The sequence below is a fragment of the Strix uralensis genome, chromosome 4 (assembly GCF_047716275.1).
Source record: "Strix uralensis isolate ZFMK-TIS-50842 chromosome 4, bStrUra1, whole genome shotgun sequence".
NCBI classification, from domain to species: Eukaryota; Metazoa; Chordata; class Aves; order Strigiformes; family Strigidae; genus Strix; species Strix uralensis.
Genome location: NC_133975.1, coordinates 98,212,108 through 98,239,843, shown reverse-complemented (window position 1 = coordinate 98,239,843; position 27,736 = coordinate 98,212,108). Strand labels below are relative to the sequence as shown.

Here is a 27,736-nt window from a genome sequence, read left to right as displayed (position 1 = left end):
TTCAATATTATGTATTTGGAAATGTGACAAGTTGCCAAAAGTGGCATGAGAAATAAAGGAAATCCACACCCCCAGACCTGTGTGCAAATTGTTCCAGATGCAATGCACACCCCCCCCCCCCCATGTATTAAAATACCTTAAAAAAATTTACATCAGTAAGCTACATATTTGAATTCTTGGCAGATCCCCAAAATATTGTGTATCTTTTTAACAAGCGTGCTGAACCTGGAATACTAACTTGATCAGTAAAGCAGTGTAAATAAAACCATTACTTAGACAGAATTACTCAGAGAAACCTACACTATATCTCAACAATATATTTTGCATACAAAAGTACAACAGATAAAATGAACAAAAATACTGAGGAAGAAAATATAGTCTTTTATTTAGTCCTGTTCCTTAAGAATTTAAAAATAAATACTCCATTCCACTACAACTTTTACAAAGTTAATCATGTGCACATCCTTTTTTCAGAAAATTAAACTTTCAGATAAATAGTAGAAACACACACACACACACAAATTACAATGTGAAGGGAGGAAAAAAAATCACCTGAATCTATTTAGCTTATTCTTTTAAGACATTTATAACATATTTAGTCAAGAACTACCCAAAAGAGATTGATTCCTAAAAAACAAAAAACCTAACCCATACTAATATTCCATTATTTTTGCTGTACATTTTGTGGGACGAAAAATGCAAAGTTGAGCTCAATTCAAATGACAGCAAATATATAACTGCTGAGTGTATGTGTGAACATTCAAGCAAAACTATTATTTTATTAAAGCAAATCCCATATGGACATGAGAGACTTAAACCCTGTTACATCTGTGAAACTTGCTAGGTACACAGAGAATATTAATAGCATTGCGAGAGAATTTGCTATTTTGCTACATCTTCAAAGAGACGTTAACCAGCCAAAGAGGCCTGTATTTTGATGGTTTTGAGTCATACGGAGAGAAGAGAGGGAAGAGTACCAAAACCAATAATGTTCAACAGTGCAACTATTCAACTCAAAATGACTGGAAAGTAAACCAAAAAAAAATTCAGAATAAGTAAATGAAAATTATACTATAATCCTACTAAAAGCACCTTCCAGAGGCTAACTCTGATTCCTTCCAAAATAATATTTCTCCATTTTTGCTTCCTATAACTTCTGACTATGACAAAGCTTTTAGCTTGTACAGGGAGTAAGAGCTGAGTACAATGGGCAGCTTTTCTTCTTGATGCTGATACACCCCCCAAAATAATGTGTCATTATAATAAATATATATTTTCAAAAAACTGTAAAAATAATTCTGTTTCTCCTGGGCAACATACTGCCAGTCATCAGATGGGCATTCAGAGCTTTGCTGAGAGCTACTACAAGAAATAGTACTTTAACCAACTCTCTGTAAGAAGTCCTTATCCAATCTCATCTGACATGGAGTGTGAGTTTTCTCTTCCTTTGCAACAGGTATTATTGACGTTCCAAAACCAGTGCGATATGACAAGAACGCATTTCGTTTCACACAGCTTTTCTGAACTTGACACCTGACATTAAATTTCCCTCTCAAGTCTCCCTTTTCTGAGCTATATGCAGATGAAATGGTGTTGTTCAGGCTACAGTAGTTACAAGTGGACGTGTTGAGCATGCACACAGATTATTTTACTTGACTAGCACTCAAGCTTACATAGAAGTTTGTCCAAGACAACCTGGCTTGATTATCTGATATAATATCATCTTTTAATTAAAACAAAAAACCAAAACCAAACACTTAAATAAGAAGTTATGTGAGGATGGACTTCTTCATATAAAAATACACTAGAAGATATAGTGAGCTTTATATTGTTTCAATGGCATTGTTTACCAACATTTTCATTTTAGTTATGTTACTGAGTCTCTTTACTTGGCCCCTGGATAAGTGATGGAAAATATGTATAAAATGTAATGCCAAAATATCCTGTATCACACATACTTCTGGTCTGGAATCAAGCAGAAGTTGATCACGTAACTAAATACACAAGTTCTGCCTCCTACCCAGAGACACAGGCTTTCTTGATGTAAAATGGTAAGTAACAGAAATGCATGAAAACACTGTATTGATGGTCTAACTCTGAAAGCGAGTTGTGTTCAACTTAGGTGAATTATGAAGGCTCAACTCATGCTTAGTAAAGCTGTGTAAGTCTTTATTGTGAGTTAATTGACATCTTACCCAATAATTAAGTTCTTGGACCTTTAGCAACCAGTTTGGTAACTATGTGACTTTGGTTTTAATAAAAGGAGGAGTGGGGAATTATATGAATTGCTGAGGAAAAATGGTGATAGGGGGAGTTCCCCATGCCAGATGTCAGTTTGCTGAATATGAACATTACAGGGAATCTTTAAGGAATGAGATTCATAGCTGAACCTTCTAATTTCTTTACAGCCCTTCTAAAATGCACTGGACTGTAACACAAAATGAATAACAATGAAAAGGAATCAGAAGAAAAGTATTGGTTTTATGTGGAATGAAATAAGTTTTATTCCTTCACCATCCCATCAGATATGAAATAATAGAACTGTGACCTTGTTCCATTTTGATTTATTACAAAATGGTATCTTCCCCCCTAAAATCTAGAAGATACCCACACCACAAAAACTCATTCTAATAAAGAGAAAAAGAAAAAAGAATCATAAGAAGAACATGGCTTTTATCCAGTTTATAGTGATTAGTTGTTAATGGCAATACATTCCTTAAACTACTTTACAACTAAGAAATAAGCATCGGGTGCTATACAATATATATGTCAATTTGTTGATGCTCCAGGCAAGGCAGTAGGAAATAGTGCTATATTCATTGATCTCTACACAGTTTCTGCAGTATCTATAACATATTGTCTGTGGATAGTTGCTCAGGATGAGCATTTGTCCAATTACAATGGAATGTATTTACAACGTGCCAAATGAGAAAGTAAATATACTGAACTACAAGCTTGGTCCCTCTGGGAGAAGTCAAAGAGAAAATGTACTATTTAAAGTTTTCAAATGCAGAATTCATAGACTGACAAAAATCATCTTCCTGAAGATTCAAAAAAAGATTAAAGAGACACTATCAACAAGTGAACAGCTTTACAGCTCCTCTTTCTAAAGTCATTTGAGTTTAACCTATAAGGATGCTGTGTGACAGAGTACAGTACATGAATCTCAGCTGTGTCAGTACTCTTTAGGACTTTGAGCTTATCAAATACATTACAGTTTAAAACAGTTAAAAACACCCCACCTGCCATCTTTAGGATGATTTTGTGCCATAGTTAACTTCTCATTGCAGTGAAGACAATAGTTATTAGTGATGACAGAATCTGGCCCCATCTTTTGGCCCTAAGCTACAAGTACTAGTTTATGATTAGGAAAGGTTGAGAACGCAGATGGCATGGCAGCTAAACTCTGCTTACCTCTAGGAAAATATGAAGGTTCCTGGCAGAACAACACTGGGAAAGGAAATACTACTGCCTGTTGGGACTCTGTTAATGGATCTCTCTTTCAACAGTTTTTGTAGTCAACGTTTTAGTGGTCGCAGCACAATAAAAGAGTAAGAATACATAAGTGATTCTGTTCATATTAAATAATCATATGCGCAATAAATACAAGAACACAGGCACAGAATGAAGTTCATATATAAATGCAGAATTTCTGAAATCTGTAGAACCTAATTAAAGGATACAAACAACTATACAAAATTTCTGCTATTTTGGAAGGGTCTGCTAGCTTTTACTTTAATCTGGAAATATAACTATGATCTCTTTCCCTTTTGAAAATGTATGGCCATTGATGGTATTTTCCAGTCTCCCTTCCAGGATTCCCTGAGGCAATCTTGGCTCAGGGAATTCAACTGCAGTGTAACTCCAGAGAAGCTGTACTTTTAGGAATTGATGGATAAAGCAAAGATGCCATGCCAACAGCCTCAGACACCATTGTCCAAAAGCTCCAAGAGCTCCAAAACCTTTTGAGGCAGATCCTACTACAGCAAAGAAATCCATGTCCCATACTGGGATAGTTCAGCATAATTTTCATAACAGGATTCTAAAAGAGATTTTATTCAGTCCCATAACCCCATAAAGTCCTCTATGGATTTTTTTTACTGTGTGGGCCATAGGAATACTTACATAAATAAAACTACTTGCATACGCTTGATAAGCACTATCAACCACTATAAAAAGTCTTCATATTACTTCAATATTAGATTATTGACTAAATTGAGGTGACAAAGTAGGAAATGAAATTTACCAGAAATATCTAATGAAAAAAAAAATAATCCTGCCTTTAATTTACTCTAAGATGACATCTGTCAGAATCAAACCACAGGAAATGCAATGCTATTCTACATTATGGGAAAGCTTATGCTCCTTGATAATGTCCTCCCAGGAAGGTGGTGCATTCTGGTCTAAGTTAACAGATCAGCATTTTTACTTCATTGCTTCTTAAAACAAATCTTTTATACTCAGTGCCTACATTTTACAAAGTGGCCCTAATTCAAAAGCTTGAATTCTATGAGGTATCAAAAAAAAATTACTTAAAACCAGTTGAAGCTGGCTTTTGAATTTATGAAAATATTATGAATATTTATGAAAATATTAGAGAGTTTAGGAGTATCACACTTTCAACAAGTGAAAAAAACCCTAACATCCATTTTAGTAATGTTTCTAAGAATATTTTTTGAATTAAAAAAAAAAAAAAACAAGAAAGAAAAGTTCTTGCAGGCATTTTGAAAAAAAACTTGCAAAACCAAGTATTTTTGCTTGCACAGCTTTTGAACTTTATATCTCTAAAGTATGCATAAAATTGTTATGGTTCAAGCCCTATCGAGCAGTGGAAACATTTGGTAATATTAACAGGTCATATCTAATAATTCACTAAAAGGAGAGATTGTTACTGAAATTTTGCATCACATTAGCTATACACAAGGTAAACTCCTTTGCATATGCTCAAACCTTTGACAAACACTAAGGAACTAGGGTTTCTGTGATCCTGGGATTTCACACTGCAATACAAAATGCCAGTTTTCTCAGACCTAATTTAGGAATCTCTAAAACAGCATTGAATTCCAGAGCATATAAATTTGTTACCTTGTAAATACCACAAGATGCATCAGACAGATATTAATTAATTAATCATTTGAAATACAAATGTTTATAATTTGACAACAGTTTCCTGCATTATGTTGTTCTACACCATACTATTTGTGATATTTTAAATTTAAAATCACAACAAAATGCTCTTCTAGCTTGGATATTTCATTAGAGCTGAGAGAAAAATATTTTATTAGGTCTTTTGACATACTTATTCTTACATTTTTCTGTCTAGAGGAACTATTTGAACTGGTTACTCAGTGGATATAGGATGCCACTTAGGTACATCTGAAGTGAGGCCAGTAAACTGTATTAGACTACACAAACATTTCAGAAAGCTGTTCCGTCCTGATTTGAAAGCATTAGAAAATGGAGAAACCACAACTATCTTTGCTAACTTCTTCCAGTGGTTAACTAACCTCATTACTAATAGTTTGGAATTTATTGTTAATTTTAACTTATCTGGTTTTAATTTTTATACTGTGTTTGTTGTATTTTTCCTTGCTGGCTCAGGGAACCATTTATTTCCTAGTATTTTCTCTCTTTGAAGCAACTTATTGACTATAATCAAGTTACCTCTTAACTTTCTTTTTTCTTTTCATTTATATGCAAATACATAGGCTTATCTTCAAAAGAAGAAAGACAAAGAGAATTCACTAACTGGCATTAATCAATTCTAAAGGAATTAAAAAAAAAAAAAAAAAAAAGAGCAAGATCCATAACAATATTGATTGAGAAAAGGCCAAGAATGAACAAAAACTAGGTGGATATGATTTTCTGAAATTATAAACTTAGCCTAAACACAGATTAAGGAGGTGGATTTTCAAAAACACATCAACACTATAATGAGATGAATATTTCTAACTTGTTTGGGTGTTTCTGAAATTCCACACTCACACAAGATTAAGGCATCCATTTTAAAGATATTGACCTGAAGCAATGAAGAAATAGTATTACTAAATAAGTAAATACAGTCTTCCACTGCCCCATATTCATCGGCTAGGCAAGATGCTTAGATCTAAGAAAGAAACTGATAACAATTTACTAGAAAATCAGGGCAATAAGAACCCTCTACATCATATGGAAAACAAAATATTTTATTCATGTTTCATGTAGAAAAAAATTAGACTGGTCAGAAATATCCTGGCTGTTTATATGTGGTTGGAGGAGATATCCTCAGCAATTCAGAAAGGTTAAAATCCTATGTAAACTTTATCCTTCCTAGAACCACTTAAGATGTTCAATTATTTTTCTCTCTGCTTTCTGAATATTCCATCCACTCTACTTTTTCTATATGTACAGAAACTGAAGATCACACAGTTTCTGTTTTGCTGCAAAAAATTTCTAAGTTAAATACAAAAGTACAATATTCAATCTATACATTTACAACCCTATAATAAAGCACATAATAAAACACTTACATGGGTTTGTCATGGCAAAACACCTGGGTAGTTTTCATAGATTAATAAAAACATAATGAAAATATGTAATTGTCAAAATATCTCAAAGATGCTAAAAGGTCTTTTATTTTAAAATCAGTAAGTGGTAATGTTGTAAATAAGGTAAAGAGCACTTCACAAATTATTGATATTTACTTATCTAAACTGAATTCTTCCTAATTTGATTTATAAATCAGTAATGTATATAATTTTCCTAGGTAATAAGCACCTACTGAGTAATATGGGTTTTAATAGTACTTTGCTTTACAGACTTTGAAAAACTTGGCAATAATAGAAGAGTTGAAAACAAAACAAAAACCAGAAAAAGACCCTCTTAAGCTACATCTACTTTGTGGTCACAGAAGTGACTTCTAGGTAGTGTAGAGTTATTTTAAATTACATAGACTGGAAAATTATAACTGTCTAGCTATTGCTGCTTGGCTTAATTTAGACCACTCTACTTTTACTTCCTTGACAAAAGTGTAGACATATACCAGAGACTTCTGTTCTGTTCCATCTTTTTATTTTCTTTCTTTTCTCCTTCTCTCCTTTTATTCTCCTCAAATTAGAAAGCTCAGGGCAAAGTCATGCATCAAACTAAATGTAAGCTTAAAACAACTTTTGCTGACACTTGGTGACCCCAAGATGAATGCTGGTTGATGCCCACTTGTTATGTCTGTAGTGTCTGAGTACTTCATAATTAGACAGCTTACACAGGTATGTAATATCAGTTAATATCTCTTCTCGAATACAACACTTTAGTTAAGGTCAGCAGGTGTACCATTGTCACTTCAATCACTGAAGACCCTTCTGGGTATCACTAGGGGTGTAAGTGTGATATAGTTAGCTGATGAATTCCATCCAAGAGTCTTAAAGTCCTGATTAAGAGAATGAATCAAATAGTCTGGGTGAATGCTTTTTTAACCTTAAAACCAGTTTAACTAGTAGTGGAGGATTTAAGTCATGAGAGAAGCTGGAATCAGAATCTCTGTCCTGAGAGGAAAATCATCACAATTGAAGATGAGGAAGAAACAATGTCTCTGTGCTATATAAGTTTTTGAATCTTCTGAAAAAATAGCCTAAATTTCAAAACTTTGGCAAATTGATAATCTGAAAAAATAATTATAAATCTATCAAGGAATGCTTTACATCTATAATTGTAATTTTAATCCCTTTTTATACACATTTTTCAACATTTCAAAATGTCAATTTGAACTGAAAAATGAAACTTCACATTTAAAAATTTTGAAACAGGATATTTCAATAATTTAAAAACTTTTTTCCATAATATATTTCTAATGAGAATTTTCAAGACCAATCCCTTTTCACAAACAGTGCTACTCTTGTTGATTAATTTTTCAAGTAAAACATTTAATTGACAAATTCCTGATCAAGTCAAATGGCAATACACACTATCTTCATGATAGATAGAAAACCATATCAAAACTCAACACTTGTTTTCTTAAACACTCATCAGAACTGCCTTGCTTGCTGTTCTTCTTTGGCTTTTATAAGCATTATTGCTTCTGTTTATCACTAATAATATTGGAAACAAATGTATTTTACCTATTTGGTGGAAGACAGAAAACTTAAAATCTTTGGAATTTATTTCTCTGAAATCAGAATAGTCAAACCACGAATCAGATTATTTTTGCTGGTATATTATTGACTGTCTTCATAAGAATTATGCTTACACATCTTGAGTATATCTGCAGGAGCTAGAAACTCCAAAACATACAAGGGAATCTTGATTTCCTTATTTTTATTTACAGAGGAATGAGAGATATACTTATTTAAGAAACCTGCAATATATGAAATGAAGTTAATACATGAATGAGGGTCTCCACAACTGCTTTTTCCTTAACAAGCATATACTTCTAGCAATGAGTTTGCCGTAGGTTTCATCACATTTTCTCTATCTAATTTGCTGTATGGATAACCCACGTTTGTCTCATGTATATTCTTTCCAGCTTCTAAGCAAAGGACTAATACCTTCCCCCTATTACCTTTCTGTAGTTTTTCACTTCACCTAATTTCTCTTCGTAATCAACTTCAGACACCATTATCATAAAGAAGGGGATTTCTCTCTTATGGACAGCAAGCAGAGGTATGTTTTGTTCAGTTTATTGTTCCTATTTATAGGTCATTACCTAATTGTATTTAAAAATCACTTTTCTGTTTTACCTTAAATTAACTTCTGCTTCAAGATCTCTCCTTCTAAGAATCCAAATCCTTAAAATGCAGTAAGAATCTTCAAGTAACAGTGGATATTCTGTAGGGTTTTTTTCAGGTTCCACTACTTTACAGGCTGTGGTTATAATGTTACAGGAGGACAGCAAGATTCTTTTATTTCTTCCTCAAGTTTTACTTATTAAATTTTATATATATATATATATGTATGTATGCTGAACACATTCTTTAAACAATTATAGGGGGACAAGAGCAGGCTGCATAATATATTTTAGAGTGAGATATTCACTGTTTAAAAGAAAGCTTTCAATAGAAGTGAAAGCCAGAGATTTAATGGCAAATGTGTAACTTCATGAAGACAAGTTGTATTTTAGTTCAGTAAATGATGATTAATAAAACCATCATTTTATGGAATTGATATTTTCAATATATACTGAAATAAAAATATAAAATTTTATTATTTTTCTTTTGAAGCTCAAAATTTAGGAAATGTTAGGTTAAAACCATAAAAATAATGAATCAGTTATGCCATCAATCATAAAACTAAAGAATTTGAAGCTATTCCTTTTCATGTGCAAAATATTGTTTCCATTTCAATGTATGGCATAAGCTGAAGCTTCTATAAAAATACGTATAGTAAAATACAGCATAAATCTATAATTACATTTAATTAGTTTTAGAAAGATGCATCCAATACTTAGACACTGTAAAATTATTTAGAATCAGTAAATTTTACCTCAGTTACTGCTGAAGTAACAAAAAGTACGATATAATAGTCTTTTGTGAGTTGAATGGTGTATTTGCTCTCATCTATACAAAGCCCTGTAAATAACCTACAAGTTGTTAGTCATTACTTCAGTAAGCATCCAAAATGCTCATTTTAGCTCTTCCATATTAATGCACTATGCACAGAGTGCTTTAAATAACCATTAACAACCAGATGCATGTTAAGCAATGTAAGGAAGAGTTACAGAAAATAATTTTGACTTCCCATGTAAAAACCTTGGAATTCCCTCCACTGAAGATACAAAGCCCTCTGAAGGAACTGAAAAGTCTTTAGTGGATTGTCTTGGAACAGATCAGCAAAGCAGAATTGAGTAACATAAGGTGCTCCCTGGGCCATGGGTGCAGTAAAGCATCATGCAAGGTATGAAGTCACACTATAATTTCATCTTTCTTCTTTCAGTTGGCAGTCACACTGGCTTCCTTCTGACGTAGTCTTTCTTTCTGTTAAAGAAAAAGAAAGAGTTATTATCATTCTTGTTTATAATTTTTCATCTCCTCTCAAATTGCCTTGAGCATTTGTTCTAGAACACTAACAAGTACTAAACAAGTCACTGTAGATTAGAGATTTCTTTAATTAAAAAAAATTAACACCTGGAACACTCAACAAAGGCTCAGAACCAGTTTATTACTGTAGAAAAACTGAGCTTGCTTTAGCTACACGCTTGCCAAGTACTGTGTACCTTTAAAAACACATAGCTCTGTGAAGACAAGCATAGCTGGAGAAAACCAGATACATTTCAAATTCATGTGAATCTAATACCTTCTCTTGTCTGGAATGATTTCTGCTGACATAAAGGCTCTGATTCAGCATTAGCTAGATTCTGTTGTTTAATGATCTCTTCCCAAGCAAGTGTAGTCATTCATATCTCTGCCGCCTGTCCTGCAACTGATATGCTCTGCTGGGAATGGAAATAATACACTGATTCCTTCATGTACATTTCCTTCCCTTAGTCTCTTGCTTCCTGTAGTTTGAGAAATGCTGATCTAACCTATGTGCCTTGCATACAGACAAAAAAGGTTTTACCTACAGTGTAAATTATTAGTCTTTTTGTGTCATAAAAAAAAAAAGGTAAACAGCAAGGAACAAAATGAGGATTTAATCCCTTCTACCATTATTCAACAGAGCAAGCAAGATTTTGTAAGGTTTTGAAAGAAAACAGACACTCAGCCATTGGACAAATATATGCAGTGAGCCCTCAATGCACTATGGAGCATGGAAGAAAATACAAGAGACTTCAGTGGAAGAGGAGAAGAAACCAGAAAAGCAGGTCTTATCATATTTTGTTATCTAAAATAGCAGAGCCATGCTTAGGCACAACTAAACTAAGTTTTAAACTTAACTGTTGGACTACTGTAGGGCATAAGCTTAAAGATTTCTCCTTGGGAAGAAAATCACTCTGCTGTGTTCAGACTAAGTATACTACATCACACTTCAACAACAGCAGAAACCTGACATCATTCTGAATTACGAGTGTCACAAAACCCCTTCTGAATGTCATACTGAGAAACACATCGTACCAGGCTAGCTGTAGGATTGATTTTCTTCGTTTCAACTTTCTTCTCTGCAGTTAGCTTGCTTACTGATTGCTGAGCCACTTTAATTCTGAAACAAAATACATAGAAAAGACATCATTAGATCCAAATAAATGAAAGGTGTTCTGGCTCTGCTTGGTGTATATACACTACCTGTAAGTACCACCACCACTAACTTTTTTTAGGCACATTAGCCCAACAAATTGCTATTACTATTCAAAAGCACTAAATAAAGTACCAAAAGTAGATCAAAATACATTTTTAAATAAAGAAAATCAAAAGCAAAAGGACAGTCTGACTGTACTGCTCACTGAAAATGTGACCAGGCAAACAATTTCTCTGTTCTTGCAGGATCTGGGTTTTATGGAGTATCTGGGTTTTATGGAGTATCTGGGTTTTATGGAGTATCTTTCCCACCAAAAAAGCTGCAGTGTCAAGGCAAGAAGATACTCCTCTGAAAAAAACCCAAAAGCTAGCTGGCTCAATCTCTTGTATATACAGAATAAACTATTTTAGTAGGCCATTTGCCAGGCTACACATTATATTTCGTCTGAAAACCTTGACATGAAAGCATCTGCCAGTTTTTCCTTAATGTTTTCCCCATTGCTTTACATGGAATTGACTGACCAACCTCACTGGTGTGGTAATAGGAGGAGTGGCAAATTAGAAGGGGTTCTTGTCTAGGGGTAGTTAAACCTGTCTTGTGTGCAGCTACAGACCAGTCTACTGAGAGCACTATTGAGATAAGGGGAAAGAAGAACACAGATCTGATTCCTCTGTTTCTTCCCTTTTGCTCTTAGGGCCTTGCATACAGAACCCTTGTTTCTGTGGGGATTTAACAAGAAGAACCCAATCAGAAGTTTAATCAGAAGGAAAAGGAGAAACAGAGAATTTAGCAAAAAGGGACTTGACTCTCCTCTTAGCAGAAAGGGCGGGGGAAATTATGTGCTAAACAGTGATAAAAAGGAAAGAAAATTCTTGGCACTCCTAAGACAGGATCTGCCCAGCTATCTGTACCTTTAAAATGCTGATGCTATAAACACCTACTTTACAATTCTATATGCAAGATGCAGAGGGAAAGAAGTTGCAGTGAACTTTTACAAGCATGGAGAACTCAGCAAACCAATTTTCACTAATGCACACCAAATCAGTCTTTTACTAGAAGCAACACATTTCTTGGCACTCTTGAACTGAAAAATTCTACTTTCTTCTCCTATTTAATTTTTTCCACTGGCAGAAATAATTGCTATGGCCAGTCAAAAAGTATTCAAAATACCACGTCCAGTTCAAACCACTTTCGACACACTCAATTTTTGAGGAATTTTGGAAGAAAAGCAAAAAGGAAAGTGGATTATAGCTGCAATTACTAGTGTGTACTTCCTTGCTGTAACACTAGCAGCAAACTAGATGCTTTTAAAAATACAGAATGCATTCATAAGTTCATTATTGTGTTTATCAATGTTCACTGTTGGAAACTAAAATTCCTTTTCTGAACTATGTATTTTAGAAGCATCTACTGAGCAGTTACTGGTGTTGCACTTTCCAGTGCTTAAGAACAGGAGGAAACAGTTACACTACTTTTAAGTAAATTTATTTTCAACACTGTTTAGCTACAATGTTGATTCAAGCTGTAAATACATCCTCAAATACACAAATATGAAATTAGTTATGTACATTTTAAAATATATCTGAAGTTTTTTTAAAACTTAGTGTTCCCCATTTCTACAGGTAAAGAACTAAATGGCAACACACCACCATTCCATCTTTTTACAATTTTGTTAACCAGCACAGTTTATTTCTTAATGAATGATAGCACCCACTGGACATATTCCTCACAGCTACAAAGTTTATGCAGATGATGATGTATTTCAGGTGACAGTATTCAGGTTCAGTAGAATCATGCCAAGGGATCAACTTCTAAACTCTTCCCTATTTTGAGCACATTTTCTTTGCAATCACATTCTTTTTGGTCCTATGAGTGTTTTCTGAATAGTTTTTAAATGTTTACAGTGAATATTTTCATCTGAAGGGAGAATTCTAGGGATTATAAATTTTTAGATTTAAAAAGAAAATTATGTATGCCTGTCACTGATTTAGGTCTAGCTCTGTGTATTTTACTCCATATTTGCACAATTTCCAGGAAACCTAGATTTTTTAAAATAGAATGCATAGTTTGGAATACAAAATAAAAATAAACCATCTCACTAACATGATTTCAATCATGTGATATTTGGCTCATAAAAATGACAGACTAATTATATATTACACATTGGTCTCCTAGGGAAAAAAGCCATCACTTTGCTAACATATGACTGATAAGATTAGCAGGCATTATCAGAAATATAAGTGCATAATTTAAAAGGAATGTAATTCTTTGGGATTTTTACAAATCAAATGGCTCAACTTTAAGAAAGTAGTTAGCTCAGTAATTACATCAGTGAAGCATCCATGTTGCAAATGTGCCTTATAAACAAAAATAATTCTTTGTTAAACATGGACAGGATACTAGAACTGGCTATTGTGTTTGGAAGCACTATCCTTGAAATATGAAATAGTATGAAAACTATCAAACTCAAATTCATAAAATAACCGCAGAAGTCTAATCTTAATATTTTTTCCATTATTTTACTTTCATTAAAAAAACCCTAGATATGAACACATAATTTTAATTGTCCATTAAAAGCTATAACAGCCTTCCATCAAAACTTACTAACACACACAATATTCTTTACCTATGTCCAGTTCTGGAGTCCTCAGCAGAGGAAAGACATGGACCTGTTGGACCGGGTCCAGAGGAGGATCACAAAAATGATCAGAGGGCTGGAGCACCTCTCCTGTGAGGACAGGCTGAGAGAGCTGGGGCTGTTCAGCCTGGAGAAGAGAAAGCTCCGAGGAGACCTTATAGTAGCCTTCTAGTACTTAAAGGGGGATTATAAGAAAGATGGGGACAGGCTTTTTAGCAGGGCCTATTAAGACAGGACAAGGGGTAATGGTTTTAAACTGAAAGAGGGTAGATTGAGACTAGATATAAGGAAGAAATTTTTTACAATGAGGGTGGTGAAACACTGGAACAGGTTGCCCAGAGAAGCTGTGGATGCTCCATCCCTGGAAATGTTCAAGGTCAGGTTGGACGGGGCTTTGAGCAACCTGATCTAGTTGAAGATGTCCCTGCTCACTGTGGGGGGTTGGACTAGATGACCTTTAAAGATCCTTTCCAACCCAAACTATTCTGACTCTATGATCTAAAGTTGAATGTGTGCACAACATTTGACTGAGTCTGTTACTGAAACAGGTAAGTAGAAACAAACAAATCACACACTTAAAGAATGATTAGCTAGCAACTAGACAAACAGAGTTAATTCAGCTTAGGTATGCCTCTTCTCTGTTCATTCTATTTTTTTTCTACCACCTTTCCTTAGCACAAATAAAAATAATTTCCCATTTGTATAAATCATATGACATCATAACTATGTTTGAAAAGCTTTTAATTTAAAATGCTAAAAATTAGATGTATATTAAAATTAGAAGTAAAATTAGAGACAAGATACAGAAAGAACAAAATTACAAATAATTACATTCAAAAGGATAGAACTAAACTACTAGTTATTTTCTGTTCTTTTCTTAGACCCATAAGTTATTAACCAATCTGCAGATATACCACACAACATGCTATTATTTTTTGTTAACTTAAAATACATTATTAAACTCATTATAAAATTAAGGCATTAATTGTAGTTTATGAGAATTTATATAGATGTAAATTGTTTAACTTTTTCTTATAAAAGTATAAACTTCCTTGACTACTTTTACTTGTTCAGCAATTACTTGTTCAAAGTCCGTTAGAAGTAAAACAAAAGCTAAGTGATAGAATGTCAAAATGTAAGGTAAATAAATATTCTATTAAATTTCCCTTCTTTGTTGTGAGTAACTGTTGATGATAAGGAAGGTGACCAATTTTAACATTTATACTTTATAGAAATCAGGTGGAATAGAAAAGAATTTGAGGAGATATAGGAAATCCACTTAAGTCTTGTGTTCAGCATAAGGGCCAACAAAACATCTAAAGAGGACTTTGAAATACATTACTAAACATTTACTGTAGATTTACTAGACTAAGTAGTGTCCTAGTGACACTGCTTAGGGGGTGAGATTTACAAAGTATGGGCTTAAAATCTTTACGCACTTCATCTTTACTTAAGCTCATTGTTACTTAAGTGTTACATGAGATACCAAGTAGAAGTCTACAAGTCTTTTAAGTACCTCCAGGGGTGGTGACTCAACCACTTCCCTGGGAAGCCTGTTCCAATGCTTGACAACCCTTTTGGTGAAGAAATTTTTCCTGATATCCAAACTAAACTTCCCCTGGTGCAACTTGAGGCCATTTCCTCTCATCCTATTGCTTGTTACTTGGGAGAAGAGACCAACACCCACCTCGCTACAACCTCCTTTCAGGTAGTTGTAGAGATTGATAAAGTCTCCTCTCAGCCTCCTTTTCTCCAGCCTAAACAACCCCCATTCCCAGCTGGAAAGATAATAAGGACTGCTAAATTCTGCAATTTAAGGAAGTTCAATTAATATCTATTCTGACAAGAACCTCCTCAAGAACCTTATCCTGGAGAAACAGTAGCAGAATCAAGTCCTGAGATGGAGCTCCACAATTTACAGCTCACAGGTGTAGGCTGAACAACACGAACTAAGCATCCCACCAACCACTCTATATCCCTTTCTTCTGAGTTTTTGTCATGTGAATTAATGTACAGGGGAGCAGCTCACATGAACTGGACATTTACAGAGCTATGACCATGAGGGGGAGTTTGGAAATGTGCAAAGGAATGGATTCAGTGAAAAGATTTTTTTTTCTTCCTATATCAGTATAAAAAACCATGGATAGACACACTAGTCTAGCCATGTTTTAGAAATTTCATGGAAGAGAAATTGGGACTGAATCTAATAGATGTGAAATCAAGGAGGAAGAAAGGGGAATAGAAAAGTCAACAGAAGTATGTCTAAAACAGAAAAGCAAGAAGGGATAGAACTGTGTAGTAAAACATACTAGAAAAATGTTGACAATGACACTTTTGAACACAGAGCACTGCAGAAGACAAAGAGACCAGAAAGGATTTTAGAATAGCTGAATCGCAACACGGAGACAAAAGGTGTGCAGGTGGTGCAAGCAATAATGAGGCCAAAAAATTGAGGAATGCAGGTCAGTTAAGCCTTGAAATCTGACCAGATGCAACATGGATGTGTTCAAAAGAAAAGTTACTCTCCTTCAACACTGAGCAAAAGAGGTCAATATACCTTAATCAATAAAGAAGATGGGGTGTTAAATGTAATACTGAGCAGTATTGCACATTACCACATAATACAGAAAACAAAATTGAATTAAATGATGAGAACAATGTATTTTTAAATAGGAGAGCCATGACTCCAGTACCGCATATGGATCTTTACTATAAGCAATGGGGATATAATTGGCTTTTTCCTGCCTCTACGTAGCAGGTGTTGTCTTCCCCTGTAAACTGAATACAAGTCAGGTCTCTTAAATTAGAACATATTAGTGAAAAAGAAAGACATTATTTATATTCAAAATTATTAGTTTTATTCTGTAACTAGGGACACAGAAGCTAAATCTAAACATAAGCCCATATTTATTAAAAGTTTCTTTCATAAGCTCACGAAAATACTTTTCCCCCTTACAGGAAAAGGGGTATCAAGCCAGGGACTAACCAGATAAATTCATTATCATTTTCATCCCTGCTTCCCATTCAAGTCAGACAGAAGAAGGTGTGAGCTAGCACGCTCCATGCTCTGAAGCCCCCAGTTAGAAAAATGAGAATCCTTTCCAAACAAGACAGTTGCTACTCATGTATGTTCAGGCTCTGCTATTGTGCGAAGACAAGAAAACAAATTATTTGGTTCTCTCTCAAACTCTTGATATTCTGGAATAATCCATTCTCTTCACTTCTACAGCTCCTTCCACGCAGCTGGTGGGTTATGTGGATAGCTGCAGGTTATAAAATATCTTGGAATGACAATTCTGTGCCACCTGAGCTTTCCATGACTTGAAGTTCAAACTACTCCCATAAGACTGTGCTGGCATAGGAATTGTGCAAACCAAATCTTCAGATATGGGTGGAGATGAACAAGCAGAGGTAGCTACAGTCAAACACCAACTGTTCAACCTAGAGCCAAGCTGCATACCCAGCCCAGATCCTTAACACAGTTGAACAGTGACTTCTCTTGAGAGACTAAGAAATATCTCCATAGCTCAAATTCCTTTCATGTGTTACATGCCTTACTGCTCTCAGTCATATAATTTCTGTATGCAGCCCATAAACTAATTTTTAAGTAACAGCACTGTTTCCTGAAAACAGTGTTAGCCCATGTAATATGGCTACATTATTACAATAACAGGCTACATTTCAGTCTTAAAATTTTAGAAGACAGATGCCTGTGTATTACCTGACCTGGAAGATGATTTTATGGAGTTCTTGGTTAGCTTCACAATTAGGAGCCTTATAACAGACTATGAAGTTTGAACATTGTCCACTTCTATTACTGTGTTGTACAATACAATTGCCTGATCAAGCCTTCAGGCTTAAATATTCTCAAAAGATCTTGGTCATTATTGATCAAATATTTTTGAATTTAGAATAAATGTGCACTAACTAAATCACTACAAATACAGTAAAATGTATGTTGTCAGTGGAATTTGTCTCCAAACCTCAAATTGCTAATACACTTGATATGTTTCTATTTTTCTGGATTTACTGACAGTATTTTGATTATCTGTATAAAGTGGGTGAGAAATTTTAGCTCTGTAGTCACAAAAAAAATATCTGTTTTTATGCCTTTAGGAAAGCTGGTGCATAAGAAAAAAAATAGGAAGAAAAAGGCTACAACAATTCAGATCAAAAATATGCTTCGGTCCATCTGAGCTGGCCACTAGCAGATACCCAGGAGCATATAAAGACAGCTAAAGCATAAAGTGATAATCCCCAGAATACTCTTACAGCTGGAAGTTCTCTTCATATGTAACAGTCCTTCATAGATTTTTCTAATATGAATTTCTACTGTCACCATTTGGAAGCAATGCAAGCTTTTGGCATGTGACATCTTGTGGCAAAGTGTTCAACAGATTAAGTACGCCCACTGTAAAGAGGCATCACTGCGTTTGGCTTGCACCAGCCACTTGCTAACTTCATTTGATGCTCTTCAACTGTTATATTATGTGAGGTCTGTAATGACTATTTCCCATTCACCCCATATGCCTGTACAGATCCCTATCGTATCCTTTTCAGTAGGGTCCTTTCCAAGCCAAAGAATTCCCCTGTATTTAAATGGTTCCTTATGCAGAAGCTGTTTGGTACCTGATCCTTCTTATTCTTACCTCTCCCCGCTCTACCAACATCCTTCTTAAGAGGAAGGGAGAAGAACTACATATGGGTAACTGTAGATTCATATAATGATTCAGTGATGTTTTCTATTTTGTTCTATAGTGCTTTCCTAATAACACCTAAAAAGAAACACTATTTTCTTTCCAAGAGCAAGAGCCTTGATGCAGCACTTTGTCAGACCTGTTGTATGCTCTATGGAAAACAGCCATTTCTGTTTTGCAGCACAGGCCTGTAATTTGTAATTATCTCCTCAATTTGCCCCATAGCTACACCTCCCTTTTTTCTCTGTCTGCATTACTAAACAATCTGGTACAACTCTTCATTAATTCATGTACCAGCTACTTCAACCCTACCTTTCTGGTATAGACAAAGGCAACACTGGCCACCTAAAATCCACTCAAAATGCATGTGGAATGTAGACATGTAGAATATCACCTTCTTTGCTTTCTTCACTCAAGCACAATTAACTTAAACTCACTCCAAAAGCTTTTCTATGACAATGAACCATTAGCCTCCAGCCTGGTAATGCTATAGGACTCATTGATCAAATTTTCTCACAATTGTTGCCTTTTCCTCATGACGCAATTCTGTGTACAAGGAACTCCAAGCATAAATCCATAAAGTCTCCTAATGATCATATTTCAAATATTTCCTTAAAACTCATTTATGCTGTGATGTCAATTTGCCTTATTAGACCATTAGTTTAATATCACATGAAATAAACAACATCTGTTACACTCATCTTTTGGCTTTTATCATACGTGCAGATATCATCACCACCCGATACCTGGGTGATGCCCTGTTTTGGGAGTGTTTGACTAATGCTCAGGACAGAGTGTTCTACTATAGTACAAATTGATCAAAATGGCTGTAAATCTAGACTCTCACCAACTCTCATTGTCTTAGGTAACATATACATGACATACAATAGATGAAAGAAAAATTCACTTTTAAAATAAAACTGTAAAATAAATATGGTCTTCTAAAATAGATAAAATGTCTTGAACCAAAGATTATTTCTTCTTCTTGCTCACTGTGATACTGAAAATGTGACAAGTGTTTCTGTCAAATTTCAGTCATTTATTAAGCACAAGATAGCCTCATAATTAGCTTAATCAATGGTTAAAATAACCATTGGTTATTGGCCTGTACTGCTAAAAGATTTTGCAATTTACATGTTTTACCTTATGACCATGTGGTGTTACAAACAAGGACACTTCAGACTTTTTTCTTGTGCAGAAATAGAAGGCAATGAATACAATTCATTCTGTATTTAATAAATGGAAGAGTTGGGTAGAAAACTATAGCCAGCTCCAATTTACTATAACAAACAAAAACTAGTTGGGCACTGCTCAGTGCTTTTTCTTTTGTTAGGACATTTTCATCTTTACCATTAGCTACCTACACTGCTACAGTCAGAGCTTCTGCTTTTCAAACCTGTACAGTAACTATTATAGCAATCTTATCTTAGCAGTGTAAGCAGTGGGTCAAATTAACAGCAATAATTCCCTTTATATATAATTATTTTATATTTGCAGGGTAACACCCATAAACACATAATGATAATCCCTGTCACATTTCTTTTGCAAAATGTACAATCACAGTTTGTGATGAAATTACTGCAAACTATTAGTATTTTTTCTGTATTTACACTTTTTCCCTATAATCAGAATTGGCTACAATATCCTCTTAAAATATACTTTAACAGATCTTGAATGCTTTAATAGACTTATAGATAGGCATTCATATATATATACAAAATGCATTTAAGTTGTTATAAATACATTTGCTTTGATTCTGAATTCATAGACATGCCCACTGCAAATAAATGAAGTGAGAGTGGAATTATATGCACCCTACCACGGTGTGCCTTCTTGACAAAAAAAACCCGCAAACCCTTTGTTTTAGTCTTCAATTCAGTTATCATCTCAAAATATTAAAACCAAAAGAACGCATTAAAAGCAGTTGATGTACCTGGATGCACAGACATACTAAATTATAAAAGTTGTCAATAACAAAACTGGGTTTTGATGTAAACCAAAACAAAAGTCTAAAACATTTGGTGAATATTATGGTGCATTTACATTAAGCTGTTTGTCAGAGATGAAGATGCAATTGTCAAAGCAAATTTTATTGTATTGTAGTTGCATTCTGGTTTTGAAGGGAATACTATGTCTGAAAGAAAACTGTTATCATATTGCTATCAGGAATATGGTTTTGAAAACTTTCTTCACTTATCTCTACAGTCATTTATTTAACATATCACATCACATCATATCATACCATACCGTATCACACCACATCACATCATATCTATCTAGGTTTGTTATCTATCTGTAACTCTGTCTTGCATTTCTAAATGGTGTGCAAATTTTATCCAGGAAAGAGACAATGATTCAACTATATTTTGCAGGCAGCTAATTTATTTTCATGGTAGGTTAAATGCAGGGCAGCTCAGTTAAAATGTTTCCTTTACTTTAGGAAAAAGTCTCATAGAAATCTAATTAGATTTCTACAGTTGTGTTACATTTGGGAGCCAAGCAGTTTTTAGACTAAACATGCTCTTGCAGCTGAGGCTGTCATTTAGTTCAAGGCAGTACTCTTTTTTTCCTGAAATTTTCCTGTGATTTTAAAGTTGACTGTTATACAATGCAAAGCATTTAGTTTTGAGAATAAAAATTTAATTTTGGAATCTCAGATCTTTTGACCTATTTTTACTACTATGAATTTTAAGCTAATACATTTTTAATTATACCTTTGCATAATGATAATTCTGCATATTATAATTAATTTTTTAATTTTCTAAACCATATTTCTTGAGAGACAAATTATAATCCAATATCAACATTCCTATATAATGTAAACAATGAAATCCATTCCTAGGTATCTATGTGACTAGCTAATTCAGATACATTTTATGCTGTTTCTGCAGTTCCTCCTGAAATCTGAAGGGTAATCCAATTGTAAATGTGTTCACATAAGTATATCAATGCCTCAGTTCCAGAACCCAATTTTGAAAATACTAACACTGCTAATTTTTCCTCTTTAAAATTTCCTTTAAAACAAAAGAATTGGTTCATGGTAAACAGATTTTTTTAAAAAATTAAATGACAATATTTAAAAATGCAAAACAAAGAGTGCATCCAATTAATTAGCCCGTTAAGGAAGACAGCTGTCCATTCCTGTCATACTAAGGTTTTTAGTTACCAATGTGCACAATGACTCTTAGCTGACTTTCAAACTTTTCTGGACAGCAGCTCATCAACTGCTAGTCTCATACTTTGCAAAACACAACCCTTAAACGGTCATGACTTTACAGGACATTTTCAGGTAATGAAAATAGCTTTTCCACCATTCTAATCTACTGATTTCATGACCATATATACTAAATCTACTGATGCTTCTTTTCAGTAGCACATTACAAAACAATTTAGGATGATGGAAACCGTTCTCCTGTCATTCTAATTCACTTATTACACAGGGTTCCTCATTTCGGCAGCTCATTGTCTTGATGAATTACCCAAATTTTGAATGTAAAGGACAATGACATGTACTGTAAAGGACAATCCTTTTGAGATTAATGAAACTTCATAAAAATAATTTGAAGTGAAGTCTGAAAAACAGTGTGTGTGTATATATGTGTGTATATATATATATATATATATATATAAAATCCAGAAAGTGTCAGCACTCTGAAATATTATAGTAACTGGTGCTCTGCATTCTACTGGCATTGATTTACATTTATGAATAGGAGTAAAGGTATCCATCAAAGGGGCTGATGAAATATTTGTGCTGTATTTTTATTTGTAGATTTTATTTATATAATTATTAAACCATGAGAAATTCTCATCTCACCCCAGTAGAAAAGCATAGAATATAGGAGTTTACTTACAAACAAAGATTTTTTGAGCATTGTATTAAGAAAGTAAAAAAATTAGTGTTAAATATTTACAATGCATTTTAAATCAATTTCTTTGAAGGGATCATAGTATGCCATCAGCAAGGTGCTAATTACATAAAAAGGAATGGATGTATGGTCTGCACTTTGTTTTTCCTTGGGTAGTTAATTTCTATTCCTCCTAACTGCTTTTGGAACAAAAGTAAGTAATGATTCAGCAAATACATCCCTGAGATGATCCTTATCATGATTACAGCAATCTGCTAGTGACTATTTATTTTACACAGTTTTTAACGTGTAAAACAAACTTGCATATTGATCTAGACACAAGGAAATAAAAGATTATTTGTACATGTTTGCAGTTGTCGCTTCTAAAATCAATCTAATCATAACAGAGGTGATACAAAAAGCTACAACTTTCAAGTGTTTAAAATCTGTAATATCTGTAAAACAATGTTGATAAGGTTGATAATTGGGAATTTATAATTTCTACATCTTGTCCTTTAAAAACTATTTCTACATGAAGCTAAAAGCCCCACTGATTGGGGCAAATGGAAAAAGTTAGTGTAAATGAGTTTACTACTTTTGTCGATACATTTAAAGACATTTTTCTCTAAATGTGTCAACTTGGAATAAGCATCTGGATTTATATTTCATGCTGAAAGTGATTAATCCATTCTTTGCCAAAGCATGAGCCCATTACCACTCTTTAGGTCTTTTCAAATGGATTGAGATATGGTAAGCATGGTGCCCTTGTGGTGGAATTGGTTTTTCTTTGTAAAAGATTTTAAACTTCTTTAAGAAAATTAAGAAAATAATTGAAGGTTTTCTTTTTTTCTTTTTTTTTTTTTTTTTTTTTCTTACTCTGACTAATAAAATCAGGAGACTGTGGTGAGATCTAGCGGCAAGTAGTTTGATGTCCTCAGCAGGACACCAAAAGTCAGAAGTAGTGCTGTAAATTCAGTGTGGGGCTTCGACACTGTGCTAAGTGTGGCCTGAATCTCTGGGGCTTCCCTTTGATGCAAGTGCAGTATATTAACTGGAAAAGCATTCACTTTTATTTGTCTGTACTGTCTGCGACAGCAATATCGCCTCATTTAGGCTAGTTCAACATGAAAATGCACAGAGAAGCAATCTGTTACAAATTAGCACAGCTCCCCTTTCATTTTACTAGCTAGTAATTGGAAGGGGTTACAAAAGTGTAATTTATCAGATTATATGTGTTTATCTTTTTGTGGGGACAGCATGCCTTTGGTGAATTTTCCTACACACCCTGGGGGAATAATCTTTCCTTGATGTCCATTAGATCTGAAAGAAAACAATGACGCCTGTGAAATATAGGAGTATAATTTGTTGGGTTTGAGAAGGAACAGTTTCCCAGACATCTAAAATGGTATTAATGACTTTATTAGAACCTTACCGTTCCTTGGAAATGCTTTTGCTCTCTCGTTTCCAAATGGTCTTGAAGTCACTGCAGAATTCATACCACACCATGAAAACGTAGTTTGGTGTGATCTCCTTCTCGCCAGGCTTTGGCTTTATCCCAAAGTATCCCACTGTTTCTTCAAAGCTATGAGGGAGGAGGGAAAAAACTGTCAACACATAAGCCTACTGGGGAAATGGTTTCTCTGAGGGCTGGTTCCTGATTCAGTAGTCAAGGCTGGTAATTACCATAACTTCCCCTTAGCCTTGGAAATCAGAGCAGCAATTGATGCTGAGTATAACAAACCTTCCAACACCTACCTCATTCCCAGGAGGATAACTTACAGATGCATGAGCCATCATAGAGATACGCCACACAGGCAAGTCACGGGCATTCAATTTTAATGAGAAAAACTTAACTTCTTGCATTTCAGGAAATGCTATATTATATCTATTTCTTTAATTTTATTCTGCAACACTCCATGAAGATCTTATTCTCCCATTTATCTTTATTGAAGGACTATGTCAGAGTGACATGCCAAGTCAGGAAAAAGTCTCCAGGCTTCGTTAAAAATAACCTTCAAATACTTCAGGAGAATTGGGAGTAGTAACAAAAAAGGCACAGACAGTGCCAATAGTCAGTTTTCAAAGTTTTGACTGAAAATAAGTCACCTCCTTCCACATGTGTCAATAAGCAGACAACTAATTTTATGAAAATACAATGGCAATATTTTAGTGCTTTTCTATTTTATAATGTGGCTACTGAATTGCTATACAGCTGGATATTTTCAAAATAGTCTTTTATTATACACAATACTTCCAATAGCATTTTAATTGATCGTGCATTTTTAACCTTTATGATATCTTTGTATAGATAAAATGGAATGATTCACACGACTAGGTACTTATCTAAACAAAACAAAAGTATGTCACTTTTGTAAAGGTTGAATCATTTTTCTCTGCAAAGTAATGTAACAATCATGAAAATTTTGGCTATACTTATTAAAAATAATGCTATAATCTAAAAAGAAAGGTAACAACGTATTTCAAAACACTTATTTTTCTTCAAATACTGATTTTATTTAAGTAAAATAAAGTTATATTCTTCTTTACAGTTGCCAATAGGTCCTAAATCTAGAACACAGGAAGTGTAAATCTTGAAAATAAAATAAAATAAAATAAATAAGAGGTATTCTAAAGATTTCTAAGGAGTCCCCAACTATTCAACAGATGTTACTTGAGCAACAGATGCAGCTTCAGCAAACATTTCTTTCTTAACTTATACTTGCATTTGCATAGTCCACATTGCACGTTTTCATATGGAATTGCCAAGGTTAGGGTCAAGTTTTTTTGCCTTATGTTGAGATTCAAGCTTTTAGCTAGTCTTGAAGAATATAAAATAACCATCAAAAAATACAGAAGTTACCCCCCAAAAAATAAAGGAATATATACTCCAGCCGCTTCACAAAGTAAAGAAGCTTGGATTTTAGCCACATGAGCCAATATGCTCTGGGGTTTTTTTAATACTTTAAAGATGGATACAGCTTCTAGGACATGCTGAAGAATATCACATATTGCTCAAGGTGAGTTATTAATATTATAGTTTTTTAAATCCTCATATATGATAACCTTAACCTTTTCAATTTCTTACATACGTTTTGTATGAAACATGTAACTATATTTCAGGTTAATTGGTGACCCATGGTAAAGGCATCATAATGAAGTAATTATGAATAAGCCCATAATATTCAGAGTTGAAGGGTCCCGTAGTGACACTACAAGGAGAAAATAAATAAATAAAAAAAAACCCTAACACAGCTTTAAATGTCTGTTTCAAACCTTAAAAATACTAAAATACCTTGTTAATAATCACATGGTTAAAACAGTTTATGTCTACTGGACAATGTCATTTCCACTACATTCACCTGGGCCAGATATTCCTCAGGTGTTCATACCCCTTGACTAGGATGGCTAAGCCAGACCAGAACAGCCAGACCAGAACAGCCAGACCAGAAACTCTCTCCTTAGGTTTGCTTCATGTAACAGCAGCCCTGGTAGCATCGTGCTCTCTTCTTCCTAGCAAAACACTTCTCCATCACAGCTTCAGCTGATCCAGTTGTCTCTGCATGCTCCAGGATTCTGAATTTCTGCACACTCTGCCTCACTCTGACTTCATTCTGACACTTACTCCTCATCCCCTCTTCATGTTTTGTCTTCAGCCCTTCCCCTAGTAGCACTGGTTTGCTTTCACCCATCTTAATCTAGCTTCCTGGCTGCTTTCTGACTTTCAAAAGTAACAGATCTTTTTAGCAGTAATTTAAAATACTGAATGTTTAGTTAGTGATTGAAAAACCCAAACACTGCATCAGACAACTAATTCCTTAAGTCGGTTGCAAATTAAATGTACCCTCATACCCTGGAGCGTCTGTTCCAGAAAGACTGCAAAGCAGGTAGAATATGAAAGAGCCTGTGCCACAAAAGGTAGGTTTGTAGCTAGGTAGAAAGGAAACAAGCCAGCCAGCCACCCTTGACAAATGAGATTAAGAAGTAAAGCCCCAGCTGATGTCAGCCAATAGTTCAGCCAATTTAGGCACTTTCTGCAAGTTCACAAGGTTAAAGGCAGATCCTTCACTCTCACAAAACTATACTTTGGTAAATAAAATTTATTAGAAATACTAACTTATTAAATATTTTGCTATCTATAAATCAATTTATCTCATTTCTCCCCTATTTTGCCTCCTTTGGCCTAAGTAAGACTCAGATATTCAGGCAATAAAAACATTAGGATTTCACTGGTTTCTTAGTATACTGTATTCAATAGACTAAGTGCTGAAACCATTCTGTGACAACGAAACACATTTTTACTACATTAAGTAGTTAATCAGTTATTACAATATTCTGTAAAACTCTGATTCAGCTCAATGTTGACAATAATTAAAACCTCAGACTACACTGTTTGGCTAAAAATTCAACTGAACTTTTTCCTGGAAGACTACATAAGAATTTTTCAGAAAGCATATTACCTCTTTGAAGTACAGATCCTTTTTTCTATTTAATGTAATTTCTAAGATCAATAACATCTTTCACCAGAACAAACTTTTAGAAAACACTAGCAAAAACCTTACCATTTTTGTGCATTTTCCAAACTGCTCTCTTCTTTTTTACGTTCTTCTTTAGCTGCCAGTGAAAAACATTTCAAAGATATAAATTACTGCCTTACTGTTTTAAGAGATCCCACAGATTAAACATCTCTTACATTCAAAATCAGATAGGTTGTATACTAAATATCATAAAAGTGGCAAATACTTGCTAATTTTCAATTTTGATTTATTTCTTGTACCTAAATGAATGTTTCTAATGTACCAATAAAGTGTATTGTATTTGAAAAATCATTTAAAATCCATACTATAATATATAGTGGTAGACATTAATCTGAACAAAGAGCAAATAATTAAACTTGACTTTCAGATTTAAAAAAAGAACATTAAGTTGTGTATATTTCTTTATTGTTGCAGACCTGAACTTACAAATTTAAACCTGTTTTTGCAGCACAAATAATTGGAAGTTCAATTGGAACTGAACAGGTACCAAACATAGTTAACACCAACTGTTCCATATAGCTATCACATTTTGTTCAGGAAGCTGGAAAGTGAAAACACATGTACTAAGTTTTAAATGTATGGTATGTACATGATTTTTTTGAAAAAGCAGCCAAGATTTTGAAATATGGTTAGCGAATCTGAGCCCCTCTGTTACAGAATGCTCACACGAACTACTTAAAAGGATTTGATTTTCAAAGGATGGGCATTCTCTTTTGAAAATGTTTCCTGAGCTGGATACTCCAGCAAAAGCACTATTTTTTTCACAAAATGTTGATCGATTCTTCTTAATACAGTGGAGCAACTTTAGCTGCAGCAGAATACCACATATGTAAAACAATACTAACGAGGAAAAGTTATTCCTATTCCACATTACAA

General features: G+C 34.1%; 1 protein-coding gene across 2 annotated transcripts in view; it reads right to left on the bottom strand.

Moving 5' to 3' along the window:
* Nucleotides 1-358: 358 nt before the first annotated feature.
* FMN1 (formin 1) overlaps nt 359-27,736 on the bottom strand; it is a 209,386-nt gene continuing 182,008 nt past the window's right edge. For both annotated transcript variants that reach the window (XM_074868155.1, XM_074868156.1), the window contains 4 exons: nt 26,885-26,936; nt 23,758-23,907; nt 11,022-11,106; nt 359-9,944 (listed from right to left, as the gene is read on the bottom strand). In XM_074868155.1, coding sequence (XP_074724256.1) covers nt 9,900-9,944; nt 11,022-11,106; nt 23,758-23,907; nt 26,885-26,936 — 332 coding nt within the window. In that variant the 3' untranslated portion in view covers nt 359-9,899. The remainder of the gene's footprint in view (nt 9,945-11,021; nt 11,107-23,757; nt 23,908-26,884; nt 26,937-27,736) is intronic.